Source organism: Mus musculus, chromosome 17, assembly GCF_000001635.26.
Source record: "Mus musculus strain C57BL/6J chromosome 17, GRCm38.p6 C57BL/6J".
NCBI classification, from domain to species: Eukaryota; Metazoa; Chordata; class Mammalia; order Rodentia; family Muridae; genus Mus; species Mus musculus.
Window position 1 is genome coordinate 78535785 of NC_000083.6, and position 15506 is coordinate 78551290.

Here is a 15506-nt window from a genome sequence, read left to right on the forward strand (position 1 = left end):
TAACAGGTAACATATGTCAAAATGTACACCAATAAACTCTTAGAACTAGCAAACCTATTCAGTACATCTACAGAATTTTGTAACCTTTATATTGTTATGACCAACTCTAGCTGACAGAACATAACCGGGGGAAAGATTTGCTTTGGGTTGTGGTTTCAGAGCATGCTGTTAGGAAAGCCTGATGGGCCAGGCTGCTCTGTTAACTGACGAACTAAGGCAGAGCCACTGCAGGTCATGGCAAACCATTTAGCAGACAGAGCTACAGAACAACGGGCCAGACACAACCCCCAAAAGCCAACCTATGTAACCTAGGCCCTAATTCCACCAGCTAAAAGTCTGGCCCTCAAAAGGTTTCCCAGGCTCCTCCATGATACCACCAACTGAGGAACAATTGTTCAGAAAGGCACCTATGGGAAACATTTCAGATTCAGAATCTATAATGCCCTGCCCAGTTTTCAACACCACTCTTTTTTTTGTTGTTTTGTTTTTCTTTTTTTTTAATTAGGTATTTTCCTCGTTTACATTTCCAATGCTATCCCAAAAGTCCCCCATACCCACCCCCCCAATCCCCTACACACCCACTCCCCCTTTTTGGCCCTGGCGTTCCCCTGTACTGGGGCATATAAAGTTTGCAAGAACAAAGGGCCTCCTTTTCCAATGATGGCTGACTAGGCCATCTTTTGATGCATATGCAGCTAGAGACAAGAGCTCCGGGGTACTGGTTAGTTCATATTGTTGTTCCACCTATAGGGTTGCAGTTCCCTTTAGCTCCTTGGGTACTTTCTCTAGCTCCTCCATTGGGGGCCGTGTGACCCATCCAATAGCTGACTGTGAGCATCCACTTCTGTGTTTGCTAGGCCCCGGCATAGTCTCAAAAGAGACAGCTATATCTGGGTCCTTACAGCAAAATCTTGCTAGTGTATGCACTGGTGTCAGCGTTTGGAAGCTGATTATGGGATGGATCCCTGGATATGGCAATCACTAGATGGTCCATCCTTTTGTCACAGCTCCAAATTTTGTCTCTCAAACAAATGGGTCTCAAAACAAATGGGTGTTTTATTCCCATTTCTAGGAAGGGGCAAAGTGTCCACACTTTGGTCTATGTTCTTCTTGAGTTTCATGCGTTTAGCAAATTGTATCTTATATCTTGTGTATCCTAAGTTTCTGGGCTAATATCCACTTATCAATATCCATTTGCCTAGGAATTTCATAAATTCATTCTTTTTAATAGCTGAGTAGTACTCCATTGTATAAATGTACCACATTTTCTGTATCCATTCCTCTGTTGAGGGGCATCTGGGTTCTTTCCATCTTCTGGCTATTATAAATAAGGCTGCTATGAACATAGTGGAGCATGTGTCCTTCTTACCCATTGGGGCATCTTCTGGATATATGCCCAGGAGAGGTATTGCTGGATCCTCCGGTAGTACTATATCCAATTTTCTCAACACCACTCTTAAGTCCAAGGTCAAGGTCTTTTTTGAGGCTCAAGGCAAACTCTTAATAATGAGTCTCTATAACATCAGAAAGTTACATTCTTCCAATATGTAATGATAGAGAGTAGACATTTCCATTCCAAAATGGACAGATGGAGTACCTAGAGAAAGGGTGGGGCTGAAGAAAAACAGAAAACTAGGTAGCTCTATGTCAAGCACTCAGTGTATAGGGTAGCTGGGCTCCGACAGGCTTGGACATCACTGCATCAATGGCCTTGACATTCATAGCTAACATGCCCTCTTTTTCTTTTTTGGACATCTCCCCTTGGCCCCTGCCACTTTCCTCAGCAGAAATCCTATGTTCTTGGCAGTTCCAAAAACCTTAGGAACTTGCTTGAAGCTAAAGCTTCATGTATTGCTTCCTAAGGAGTCTGCATAGGATCCAACTCATCTACACATTGCCTGACCTCCCAGGCTTTTCTCAAAATCCTGGTGGAAGCCTCCAGGCCCTGTAGCTCCCAGAGGACACAGACAATGAATGCTAAAATTCTGGGGCTAGCTCAAGCAGCAGCTGGTACCTCTAGGACCACGATTTCACTGACCTCTGAATGCCTGGGAGGCTAGATCCGTGAAAACCCTTCAGCCCTGTGTCCAGTGCTCCTTTCTTTAACAATCACTGTTTCTTTGTAACTTTAAAGGGATGATCTTTTTTATCCCTCCCCCCACTTCCCGCCAACAACATGTTTTCTACTTTTCCTTTCTTGAGCAAAGCCAACCAAATCATTTCGATACCTTGTTTCAACATCCTTTTCAAAGATGCTCTATTAACTGATTTTCTTGGTACAGTAATCAAGTACCTGAAATGAAGCGACTTAATGGAAACAGGGTTTACTTGGGCTTAAGTTCAAGGGATACACTCCTTCATAACGGGGAAGCTTGCCTCATCGGAAGTTTGAGGGGTGCTGATTACAGGGTGATCTCAGTCGGAAAGCGGAGGGTAGACAGGAAGTAGTGGGAATGAACTGGAGAGCATCAAGGCTAATCCTAGTGATTCACTTCTTCCAGTGAGCCTCCCTCACCTAACGGTTCTACAGCTTTCCAATATAGCACGACCAGCTAGGAACCAAGTAAAGACATCAGCCTACGAGGGACATGTCACATTCAAACCACAGCAGATGTAGTAACCAAAACAGCATGGTACTAGAATAAAAATGACTGGGGAAGAAAAGATGTCCCAGAAATAAATTTATAGCCAAATGATCTTTTAAGAAGACAACAGGAAAAGGATAATTTCCTAAATGCATCGCACTGATGAAATATGATGTTCGTACGCAGAAGAATGGAATTAGATGCTTAGCTGCGACCAACGTCTTAAAAATCAACCAAAAATAGAAACGTCTTAAACATAAACTGAAGAGATACTGAAAAAAAAAGCCTAGGAAATTAATCTTGAGATTGGTCTAGGCATAGACTTGTTGGACATGACCCTAAAATCCCAGACAACAGAAGCCGAATTACAAGTGAGCTCACCTAAAACAAATTCTTCATAGCACAGGGAAAATCAACGGAGAACAGAGGCAACCTATGGAGTGAAAGAATATTTGCAAGCCCATATATCTGATGACAGGTTAATACTGATATTACAGGGGCGTCTCAAAAATCTATCATAAAAATAATGCAATTTTAAAAATAAGCTAGAAACGATGTTTCTAAGATAGATAGATAGATAGATAGATAGATAGATAGATAGATAGATAGATAGATAGATAGATGGATGGATGGATGGATGGATGGATGGATGGATGGATGGATGGATGGATGGATGGATGGATAGATAGATAGATAGATAGATAGATAGATAGATAGATAGATAGATAGATAGATAGATAGATAGATATGCAAATAGCAAATGTATGTACTTTATAAAAGTTCAAATACTACTTTGTCTATTAGAATGGCCTTTATCAAATGCACAAGGTATCAAGAGTTGATAAGGATCTGAAAAAGAGGCCGTCAGCTCTTGCCTGCCGGTGGTGAATACAATGGAACTCACTCATGTGTATAAAATGGTACACACATGATGGCATTCATTATGAAAAGTTGTATGGAGGTTTATCAAAATATAAAAGTAAAACTAGCCTGCCATCTTACCAGATGTGCACCCTAAAGAAATAGAATCCATGCATTCAAAGATATTTGCTCTTCTAGCCATGTGTCCATTGATGGAGTGTAAGGATGTTAAAGAGCAGGCAGGAAGAAAATAAAAGACAGTTCACAGGGAAGAGGGCTGTGGGATGTTATTTTCTGGCCTGACATGGTTATTAGACTCCACTACGCACAGCAGCTCTGGTTACCTGCACAGGACCTGAAAAAGGTCAGGCCAGCCCAGATTCCATCCCAGGTTAGGCAGTGGGCTCTCCCTTACTCACTGAGTCATCTCTCCAATTCTCTCTATTCTTTTTTCATGCAGGCAGAATCTCTGGCTGAGCACAGAGCTCCCTGATTCTAGCTGCCAGTTCATCCAGATGGTCCTCTGTTGCTCTCTCCTCAGTGAGAGGGGTGACAGATAGCGCCATATCAGCTCAGCTTTTAGTGAGGTCTGGAGATCTGAACTCCAGTCACAGTATTTAGTTATGTGACAAGAGTTCTGGCGCTAAGACAGCCTCCCAGCCCAGTTGTCTTTCTACATCTGGCTAATTTCAGTTAGGAAATGTCTCCACACACTATAATTTGGTTGCAGACATAGAAAAATTAGTCTCCAACCAACCAGAGAACATCCTCTGTGCTAACTAGCTTTCATGGTGCCAGAAGGTATTCTTCAAGCCTCTGGGGTAGAAAAGATGTCAGTGGTCTTACCCAGTGTTGTATGCTACATACTCAACACCACACCAACCTGCAAGGCAAGATATTCACATTGCTGTACCAGTGGCCCAACTGTTATGGGCTAACCAACTTCTTTCTGATTGGAGTTGTGCCCTGTTCCATAGGTAGACACTCACCTCTGGTACTGTAAACCTGGTCAGAAGTCCATGACTGAAGAGGTCATAAGCCCTAGAGCAGAACTTAGAATTGTTAGTTTGTGAAATGATTACGTGGTTAAACTGCTTCCCAACTATATTTATGTTTATGATCATAGACCTGAGCTTCTCTTCAGCCGCCAGAGCGGCTTCTGTTTGCAGTGGGCAGTACTCAATCCCCAGAAGCCACATGCTAGAAGAAGAGAGTCCACTCACACAAATGTGTGTGTGTGTGTGTGTGTGTGTGTGTGTGTGTGTGTGTGTGTGTGTATGACTATAATTTTTTAAACTGGAGAACAATCAAGGGAAACACCTAACATCAGCTCCTGGCCTCCACACATGTGTACACACACCTGCTTATGTGCATATATATGTGTGTTCTCATGCATGCAAACAGGCAAACGCACATACACACACACACACACACACACACGCACACACGCAGACAGGCAGGCAGGCAGGCAGGCAGGCAGGCAGGCAGGCAGGCAGACAGGGACAGGGACAGGAACAGACACAGACACAGACACAGACACAGACACAGACACAGACACAGACACAGACACAGACACAGACACAGACACAGACACAGACACAGACACAGACACAGACACAGACACAGACACAGACACAGACACAGACACAGACACAGACACAGACACAGAAAATGGTATTGTATGAACTTACATAGAAAAAAGTCAAGGAAACAGAGTAGAGGACGGTATAGGAGAATAGCTATGATATGTCCTCCTTTGTGAGGTTGTTAAATTCTGGGATTTTGATGCACAGCATGGTAACTAACTAGTTTGTAGTGCTGTTTTGTTTGCTTGGAACTTTTCAGAAAAGTAGATTTGAAATGTTCTCTCTCTGTCTCTCTCTGTCTCTCTCTCTCTCTCTCTGTGTCTCTTTCTCTGTCTCTCTCTGTTTCTCTGTCTCTCTCCATCTCCCTCTCCCTCTCCCCACCTCTGTGTGTGTGTGTGTGCGTGTGTGTGTGTGCGTGTGTGTGTGTGTGTGTGTGTGTGTGTGTGTGTGTGTGTGTGTGTGTGTGTGTGAAGTAATGGCCATGTCACTTAGCATGACATAATCATTTCACACAGTACACAAAGATCAAAGCCTCAGATTGACTGGTTGAATATCATAAATTGTATTAGTCATAATTTAATAGAACCCAGAGAAGAACTAGTCCCTGTGGGGGTGCATGCATACTAATGCAAGTGCCCACAGGGGTATCAAATCCCCCTGGAGCTAGGGTGACAGGCTATTGTAAGCTGGCTGAAGTGGCTGATGGGAGTTGCACTCAGGTCCTCGGGAAGAGCAGGGTGTGCTCTTACTCACTGAGCCATCTCTCCAGTCCACCATGGACCTCTGAGACATCCCCAAGCATACTATAGAATTTTATGCTACTCGTTGTCTTAGGGATCCAAGACTAGTCAACATTTCTACCCAGAGAGAAGAAGTGAAATTTTAAAAAGCTAAGAGTCTTGCTACCAAACCTGCTTTCAGATGTGGCCAGTTTGCTAGCTTTGACCTGGATTTCCTTTCCCTAAAACAAAAGGGCAAAGGATAAACTTCAAAGCACCCACCCCCCCACCCCCAGGTTTACTATTCTATGACTTGAAGCCTATGTTGATACTCCATGGGATTATAAAAAATAAAGTCCTGTTTGTTGTGAGACTGATCTGCTTGGTGCACAAGGTCCCCATGAGTCCATTCATCACAAGTTAAAGCGTTAGGGAGCCTGGATGACTTTAAGGTGATCTGCTTCATAGAATAGTGTTTCAAGGTGTTGTGGGCGCTACTGTGCTAATGGATTAAATGCCTAAAAGACTTACCAAGGAATGTCTGTGAATGATCCAGGCACCTAAATGCTTATTGACTTGATTATTGATGGGCTATCTGGACATTCCACGTGTTCGCTTTAAATTAGATTATAATTCATAACTTACTACAAAACATGAACACAGATTAATCATGCCAATAACTTTAGGATGTTCTCTTCATCTTAAGTCTATCTGACTTTAATATGACCAAATTAAAAATAATTTAACGATAAGGCCTATTTTTAAGTGTAAAAGAAACCTATGTCCTATGAAATATATGTTTTACACATAAATGATATGATACAGTAGGGAGGAATACAGAACACAGGATATATATAAATCATGATTTCCTCATTATTAACATTTTGGTATAGTGTTCCAGGGTTTTTCTTTTCTCTGCCTCTACTTTAACTGTCAAAATGATTGTTAAGGTTAGAACGGAGCACCCCACAGCTAATTTAGCCACTTTCTACACATCGTTTGTAATAAATGCTTATACTTTCCCAATTGTTGGGGCATTTCCAACATTTTCTTTTTTCCAGGTTGCCATTAGAAATGCTCTAATGAGAATCTCTACATAAATCTCTGTCTATATCAAAGATTCTAACTTGGGATATATCCCTAGGAGAGTAGTTTCTGTGTCAGAGAAGATAATTTTCAAGGCTCTTGAAACCTATTATCAAATTGCTTTCCTGTATGGCTCCGCCTGCACCAACAGAGCAGAGAAATTTACTAGCCCCAAATCCCCACCAGGATTAAGTGTAATTTTCTGTTCCATACACAGGGACATAACACAGAAAAGCAATCTCTCATCTTTTAGTCTGTATTTTGAGTCATTAATTCAATATTGTTTCAAGCTTATCCTTTTGTGTTTTCTTTATTTATGAGTTATCTCTATGGTCAGCTTTTTAAAAAAAAAAAAAAACTGAACTTAAAGCAATTACACCTCAGGTACCTTGACGGTGGTTAGTTTGCTATTGCACCAGAGAGGAAGCGAGATCAGGAAGTAGCAGAACTTTTAAAATTAGAAAACATAATTTTAATATTTAACTTCCTTGAAATTCCAAGAGCTACTAAAAGAAAGATGAAAAGGTTTAGGATGTTCAAAGCAGAACTCCGAGGGGCATCGAGTCATGGTTACATTAGAGTTTTGCATTCTTGCCTCATTTTTCTCCAGGTTTGTAGACCCCAATAGTCTCAGTGGGTAGGTAATTAAAACTACCATTTGAAAATGTTGCTTTATGTAGGCATGGGGTCTGCCTCTTAGTATTCTGCCAGGCTGCGAGGAAAATGAATGCAAGATTCGTTCCTCCTACCCAAGTTCAACATTTCCTACTTAATTTTTGCTCATGAGTACAAGAAGTGATGCACGTTCGAGACTATTCATAGGCAAGTGTGTATACTGATGTGCCTGAACACGCATGTACGGGTGTTGGCGGTTGCTATCCAAAGTCTTCACTCTATCTATCAGCCTCCAGAGTGAACCAGGAGCTCAGTGATTGGCTAGGCTGTCTGGCCAATGAGCTCTAGAGATCTTTCTGTCTCTGCCTCCAACCCAAGTGCTGGTGTTAGAAATACAAACCCCTATACCAGGCTTTTGTATGGACGTTCAAGATCCAAACTCAGGTCGGCATGCTTTGTGCGGCACTTTAGCCCTGAGCCGGCTCCCCAGCCTCATTGTGTATGTACTACGTTCAAGGTAGCAAGAGATGCCTGCAAATGAGAAAGGAAAACTTGCCCCGGGTTCCACCACATGTGCAGGCTGTGCTAAACAACCCTCGGCTGTAGGGCAGGATTAGAGGGTGCTTTAATTAGCAAACCCATATACTTCAAGGAAGTACAAGCGGGGGAGGGCTTGTGTGTATGTGGACAGTAACAACCTTGTTACCCTGTTGTTGGTGAGCTGAGAAAGCACGCGTGCGCTCACTCATCCTGGAGGGTCTTGGGTGACTAAACAAGTACTGAGGTGGGCTTTCTGAAATATTTATGGTTCTAATGATACCAAGACTTATAAAAACTTCCCAGTGACCCACAGGCCCCCATGGGTACTAGTATTTATCTTTCCCAAAAACTGACACTTAAATGATTTCACTTTATGCTTTCAAAGTTACCTTTCATTTGTTTATTTGTTTACTTGGAATGTGCTTAGTACGTCTTTTACATAACATTCCTAGATTCTGGCTATTTATTTCTGCATAAAAGATGAAAGTGTGGTCTTTATACAGAATTAAATAGCACAGAGACTACTATTAAAACACACACACCTCCAGGACACCCACACACACCCAAACCCAAACCCCAGAAGTAAATAACACCTAAAAAATGTCAGCCTTCACATTTCTCCGAATGTGCACTGTGTCATGCCCAAACTCTCTCACACACAAGTTATACATATGCACACACATGTATCATATACATAAATAAAAAAATTTAAACAAACGACATTAGGGCGTTTGTAAAAAGAGGTCTCTGAAAGCTGTTTGTGAATTTCTGTAACAGTGGCCTTATAATTTTCTAATACTTGGTGACATTACTGCTTCTTTCTTCAAAACTCGATGCCAATTAAGAGTTCACTTTTAACTAAATTGAATATACATATATGTATATTCAGTGTGTGTGTGTGTGTGTGTGTGTGTGTGTGTGTGTGTGTGTGTGAAAGGAGAAAGACAGAGATCAATTGTCTTGTGTTTTTTATACAGAGCCTCACTATGTAGCCTTAAATTTATTATCCTCTTGCTTTGGCCTCCTAAGTGCTAACACTATAGGTGTGTGTCCCCAACCTGGGTTTAAGTGCCTGGGTTTAGATTGCTGTGTTTTCCCATGCCCACCTTCAGAATTCCAACTCTATCCAGGAAGCAAGTTGTCTCCAAACATAGCTACCATAAGGAAGATGAGGCCACATCTCCCTGGTGTGTCCAGGAAGGGGACTGACCGGGCTTTTGAGAACAATGGAACCGCCCTTCCAGTTACAAGGGCAATTAGTGCAGGGATGGAGAAGAGAGAGTCTGCGCATCACTAGTAATAAATTAATATAAAAATGTTGTGGTATATACCAAAATTTTGAGTGGATATAAATTCTAAACAAAAATTCTATTTTAAGAAAAGTGTTTTAAAGAAATAATGAGAGATCTGTGCAAAGATGAAGGTATTTACATTAAATGGGGGATCAGTTAGACTGGGCTACCTGCTTATAACGCATTACTTCATAGGCCATTAAAATGATTGTGGGGAAACATTTAATGACAAGAAAAAATATATGTATATGTGTATGTGTTCATGTGTATGCACACACATATATATGTATGTGTGTATGTGTATATATATATATGTATATATGTGTATATATATATATATGATTCAACATAATGTGTTGAAATAAGTTGTAAAGCACTATGCTAGCATGCACGTGATCAAATGTTTAAAGTACCTACATAAATGCGTGTAATATACATACAGAAAACACACTTTGCACTCATCCATATCTCCTATTTTGCTTTTTGCATTTCTCTAGAAGAATCATGCATTACTTTTGCAATAAGAAAAACAGCCAAAAAAATTTTTTTAAAGCATGGGACTCAGGATTATTCTATATACTTGGATAAGAGCCATGAAATGTGGCTTTAGATTCTTCCGTGCACCGATTCACTGGTTACTGAATCCGTGAGGGCAGGCAGTGGCCAAATCCTGCCATTTGAGGCCCTGGCTCTAACTCTGATGCACGCGCAGGACCAGGGCTACTCGGTCGCAGCACCAGAGTCCACGGGTCCATCCTCAGACTCTGAGAGGTTTCCCTTCTCCGCCCTGCCTTCCCCGTGTCTTCCTTTCCAATACAGCCTCAGCTGAGGTTGTTTACCGATTCCCCTCCCTCCCGAGTCAGCTTTACTACAGTCATTCTTACACATACACACTCGTGCGCGTGTGTGTTTCTACGGGCACTGGCAAATCGCGCATTTGGAAGCCCATTGTAAAACTGAGGAAACGTCACAAGAGAGGCGTGGGTGTTCATCCTACACACACATTTCGTTCCTGGAACCAGGCCCACACTCCCTCCTTTGGGAAAGGAGCAGCGGACATGGTCTGTTGAAATGAGAAGGTAACAGATATGGCAGGTACCAAGGTGGTTTTCTGAAAAGACCTTTCAGAAGAGGCTAAGACACTCTACAGACTGGACCTCTCATTGTCCTCCATATAAGAAAAGATTCGTTCCATCAGTGAAAACCCCTCATGTATAACCACTGCAAATAGGAGTGATCACGGCTATAAAGAAAACACTGGTTAGGGGGAAGGATCGTAACTAATTCGGCTTTCTCTTTTCCTCGCCTAGTTTTGCTGGTAACTGGAATACATTCAAATAAAGAAACGCCAAAGAAGACTAAAAGGCCCAAACTCAGTAAGTCAAACCCAAATCCCTTTCTGGCACAAGGCTATGGCCCCACGTGGTGAGCGGTCCCGCTTGTGTTAGACGGTGTAGATGGCAGTATTTGGGCTTGGCCAAGGTGTTTGCTTCTATGTCAGTTGCTTTACATTTCAATGATGATATATCTTATTCATTACCTACCTCACTTCAAAAAAACATTTGATATGAATCCTGACTTTAAAGAAACGTGGTCCCTCTGCAACAGGAAAACTCAAATTTTACACATAGAACCAGGCAACTGGCTTGCTGTGGCTGGTGTCTCCGCTCCATGTCAGAAGATTCAGTTTGACTAGTGCACGAGTCCGTCAGAGCCTCCTGTTTCCCCGGCATGCTTGAGAGAGACAGAAAGGTCAGGGAAATTAAAGACAAAGGAAGAAGCAAGAGTTCCCTGCCTTTACACCCAACATGGACCTGGTCTACATTTCTCACCTGCTGCGGTTTCAGCTGATGAAACCAAATCACTCTATGATTGCATGCAGAACTCCGATGTCTGCGCGTGGGTGCTGTGTGGCTCTCCACCTTACACCCTCCTGCCGTCACTCGGATAAACCTATCGTGCGGGTTTGTAAGACTTTAGAGACAGTTTGTAGGAGGAATGCTGAAGAGTTTAAAGCCGTAAACCAGAGGAGCAGTATCGTACTGTAAGCACGACTTAACAGGCCACTCTTGGGGGGAGTTTGTAAGATCAGAATGCTGAGAAAAATATGTGTAGTGGAGTCCCTACTCTCCACAGGGGAATAAGATATTCAATGGAGAACAGAGATAGAGGTTATTCACACATTCTAAGAACTCAAGTAAGGCCAAATTTAAAAGTGACGAACAACCAATTTGTTTGGGGAGAAGACATTTCAAGACAAGACAATATTCAGGTGGTATCAGGGTGACTGCTCGCCGCTCTTACCCAGTCTACACTGAGAGAGCAACAAGTTAAACAGAAAGACCTGAAAACTGTGCAGTTTGCCAGGAAGAGGAGCCTGGGTGAGCAGAAGTTGCCGATGCAGCTGTAGTTGGGACAGAAGCTCTGTGGAGCAGAAACCTCCTGCCCTACACTGGAGCCACAGGATAGGTGTCCCAAGGGCAAGGCCCATTCAGGCCCCATTCAGGCCCATTCAACAATGTCTGCAGCCTGTTAAAACAAAATTCATCTGAAGAGACTATGCCTGAACTAAGAATTCTCTAAAGATCCTCCCTGCTCCAGTGCCTAGGAAAGTAGGTTTTCTTTTATTTGTTTTGTTTTGTTTTGTTTTGTTTTGTTTTGGTTTGGTTTGGTTTGGTTTGGTTTGGTTTGGTTTGGTTTGGTTTGGTTTGGTTTGGTTTGGTTTGGTTTGGTTTGGTTTGGTTCGGTTTGGTTTGGTTCGGTTCTAATTGAGACAGCAAGGCACACAAAGGCCACTGCAGCTGTGAGAGAAGGCTGGATAGCATCTCTAAGGGGCAGTAGACCTTGGCGGCATTGTTCACATGCTGCTGATTTGCAAGTAAGTGAAACACAGGAATGATGGCATCATGAGGGCTGTGCCAAGGAAGTTCCTGGGCCCAGGCAATGTGGCAGGGTTGGAGTCCCTACAGGGCATCCCTAAAAAGTCATGGCATGAGATTGGGAATGGGATGCCCAAATTGCAGTGAAGACCCCAAGATGTTGGAGATGCCAGGCATGCAGTAGGGTTGGCACATGATGCATGTGCTGCAAGCCGCAGAGCTGGAGGTGAGAGGCTACCTAAGCACTGTGGAGGCCAGATGAGTCCATCACTAGTCCCAGAGAGCCAACGTAGAGCTGTAGAATTTGGTCCTGGTATTCCTTTTTATGCCTCCTCCATCCTTCTCTTCTAGAATGGGAAATCTTATTCTGAGCCATTATATTTGAAAAGCAAGTAACTTGATTTTGATTTTACAATGGCTCACAGTTAAGAGATTATCACAGATCTCGTTTAGAAACTGGACTATTGGGGCAGTGTTAGAAGTGTGAAAAGTTATAAGACTTTTAAACTTGGAATGAATATAGTTTGTGTTATGAGATGACCATGAGTGTAGGGGGCCAAGGGAAAAAAATGCTTGGATTGAACGTGGTAAAATGTCTCCCACTCGCTTGCATGCTGAAATTCTTCATACTCTGTGTGGGTGCAATTGTGGAAGGTCCTGGAATCTTTAGGAGAAAGGAGCTCTCAGGGGGAAGTGAAGGAGTTGCAGGAAGCCTTGAGAGTTTTAGAGAGAGAGAGAGAGAGAGAGAGAGAGAGAACGAGAGAGAGAGAGAGAGAGATGCTCTAGTACCACTTTCTCAGCTTCCTGTCTACAGACACAGTATAACCAGCCACTTCACACCCCCTTCTTTCCCAACTATCGTGAACTGTACACCCTCAAACTGGAAGCCAAAATAAATGCTCTTCACTGTTGGTGGGACTGGGCGTGGCATGGGAGATGGACTGCTTACACAGAAACAATGTTCCTTTTTCCAAAAACAAAAAAAATGCATTGAACAAATATTTGAACAGTTAATGAACAGTGCTTAAGGCTAAAACCTACAGGACCTTTGAGTTTAATTCTATAAGCACACCCTTCTCATCCGCAAACCTGAACAATGTGTATCATCCCCACCCCCAATAAAAAACTTATAGTTTCATTTGCAAATGGGAATTCTTGAAGGTAAGAGAAGTAAGTAAACAGATTCATGGTTTTGAACATAATTTTTTGGCTTGGCTTAATCTTTGAACTTGTTTATAAGTTATGTTTGGGTTTTTTTGTTTTTGTTTTGTTTTGTTTTTTTCAAGACAGGGTTTCTCTGTGTAGCCCTGGCTGTCCTTGAACTCACTCTGTAGAACAAGCTGGCCTTGAACTCAGAGATCTGCCTGCCTCTTCCTCCCAAGTGCTGGGATTAAAGGCATGTGCCACAATTTAATTTCAAAAGAAATAAGATTGTAACTACAGATAGCATACAAACTACTGTTAAGGCACTCAAGTGGGACTCTGCCTTAAGTGAGATTCTTGAGTGTGCACTGCCTTCTTAGAACCCCAACTTGGCTTCATAATGACTCTCGTGAAGCTCTTTTCTATGGTGAAGATCAAGATTTGGCTGTACCTGAGTGGAAGTCCCTGGAAAGGCAGGCTGTACAGGCCGCAGTGCTGGGTGGGGCATTCCCCACCCCCACTGCAGCTCTGGCTTCAGGAGGTAAATCACAGAAGCAAACGCTGGGCGTGTATCACCCTCACGCAATGAAAAGGAAAAGTAAATTTTATTTTGGTCATATCAATTAAGATCAGCTATAAAATTCCAAAATAATTATCATTTACATGAGACTGAATCGCTCTCCCTCGAGTGAAATCAAGCTGTAATTTGATGGAAGTTCCAGACTTTTGGATTATAACTTCTGCCATTTTTGACGTGGCTCCCAATGGTCCAAAATTGCCACCTCGTCTTCACTGCATTCCAGTCAACAAGGAATGAAGAAGGCACATACTAGTTCTCTCTCTCTCTCCCTCCCTCTCTCTCTCTCTCAGACACACACACACACACACACACACACACACACACACACACACACACACAAATATCCAAAAAGTTAAATATAATACTTACGTGCCAGTAAGGGACAGAGGAAGTGTCTTAATTGCCCGAATACACACTCTTTACTGAAAGCAAGGGATGTTCTCCCTGGGAAGGAAGGACAGAGTGGATGCTGGGAAATAGCTTGCAGAGCAGGACACGGATAGGAAACAGTGCACTGGGAGCTCACTGAGATCTCTGGATCCAGAAGTGAAGGCATGATGGACATTTATAAGCGACCATAAAATAAAGGCTTTAGACAGAGTTAATGTTCTATGCTTTCCCCAGCAAAGGCTTTCTTTACAGGCATTAAATTTAAGTCTGTTGAAATCAGTAACATTTATAATTTGAGACGTAGAAAAGAAATTTGCTTCACACAGCCACACCTTTCTAGGTTTTCGCAAAAGCTACCATGTGGGATTTCCGGCTGAAATGAGACCAAAAGAGCAGCCACAGACTCTTAAGTTGCAATACTAAAAAGGAGTCAGTCGTTTATTTATCCCTGTCAGGACCAAGAGCCAAGAGGAGCAGCACTGGGGCAGAAGCATATTCGAAACAGTGATTGGGATAATATGGAGATAAATGCACGCCCAAGTGTAGATTCCTTTGGGCTATTTCCAGTATCTTCATTAACCCTGATACAAAAATCATGAAAGGTTCCATGATTGCCATGACAACAGTTCTCAGTGACTATGAAAGTCTGCGCTAGTTGACCCAGGGCAAACCCCCTGGAGAGATCTCAGATGGATTGAATTTCTGATATGCTAAATTCTAGTTTTGTTCTCAAAATCTCCCTTGTGATGCAGCACATTTGAATCAATAAATGCCTGAAGTATTTTCTCTAATTAGAAACTCTAGCACAATCATTAAATAAGGGAGGGAAAAGATGCAATGAATGTAATAGAATATTCCCAAGCCAGGGACGTATCTGATTCTTGACCTCAGGAGTATTTGCAAATTATAGTCTATAGCTTGAAGCCAGAGTAATTTTCATTTTTCCAATTGTTGTCTGCAGCTGGACTAGGTAAGTTATGGCAGGGAAGGCCCAGCATTCAAGCGTTCAGCAAGGAATTACTAGGGGCCAGATAAGCACCAAGCCTGCTGTTAGATACCCAGAGACAACTGGAATCAAGACACACTCTTTACCTCCGCAGGGTTCACAAACCAAGCGGGAAAATAAGTGACAGGGACGCCTATCACATATTTTAGTACTGTGGGACTATGAAGGAACAGACTACGTATGGAGAATGATGCACCTACTATGAAGGAACAGACTATGTATGG

General features: G+C 42.5%; 1 protein-coding gene and 1 long non-coding RNA gene across 6 annotated transcripts in view; one reads left to right on the top strand and one right to left on the bottom strand.

Annotated features, from left to right (window-relative positions):
• Vit (vitrin) overlaps positions 1-15506 on the top strand; it is a 119359-nt gene that overhangs the window by 27734 nt on the left and 76119 nt on the right. For 2 of the 3 annotated variants that reach the window (XM_006525028.3, NM_028813.2), the window contains exon 3: positions 10595-10660. The exons of the other annotated variant lie outside the window; for it this stretch is intronic. In XM_006525028.3, the coding sequence (XP_006525091.1) occupies positions 10595-10660 (66 nt within the window). The remainder of the gene's footprint in view (positions 1-10594; positions 10661-15506) is intronic. 3 annotated transcript variants of the gene reach the window in all.
• The window catches only part of Gm32573, a 65585-nt gene that overhangs the window by 13106 nt on the left and 36973 nt on the right, over positions 1-15506 (bottom strand). The window contains exons 1-3 of one of the 3 annotated variants that reach the window (XR_001782250.2): positions 14256-14962; positions 11117-11237; positions 10654-11018 (exon numbers count right to left, since the gene is read on the bottom strand). This is a non-coding gene — a long non-coding RNA (predicted gene, 32573). Of the gene's footprint in view, positions 1-10653; positions 11019-11116; positions 11238-14255; positions 14963-15506 lie in introns of those variants that run through there. The other 2 variants (XR_001782251.2, XR_876969.2) reach the window with 2 other exon arrangements.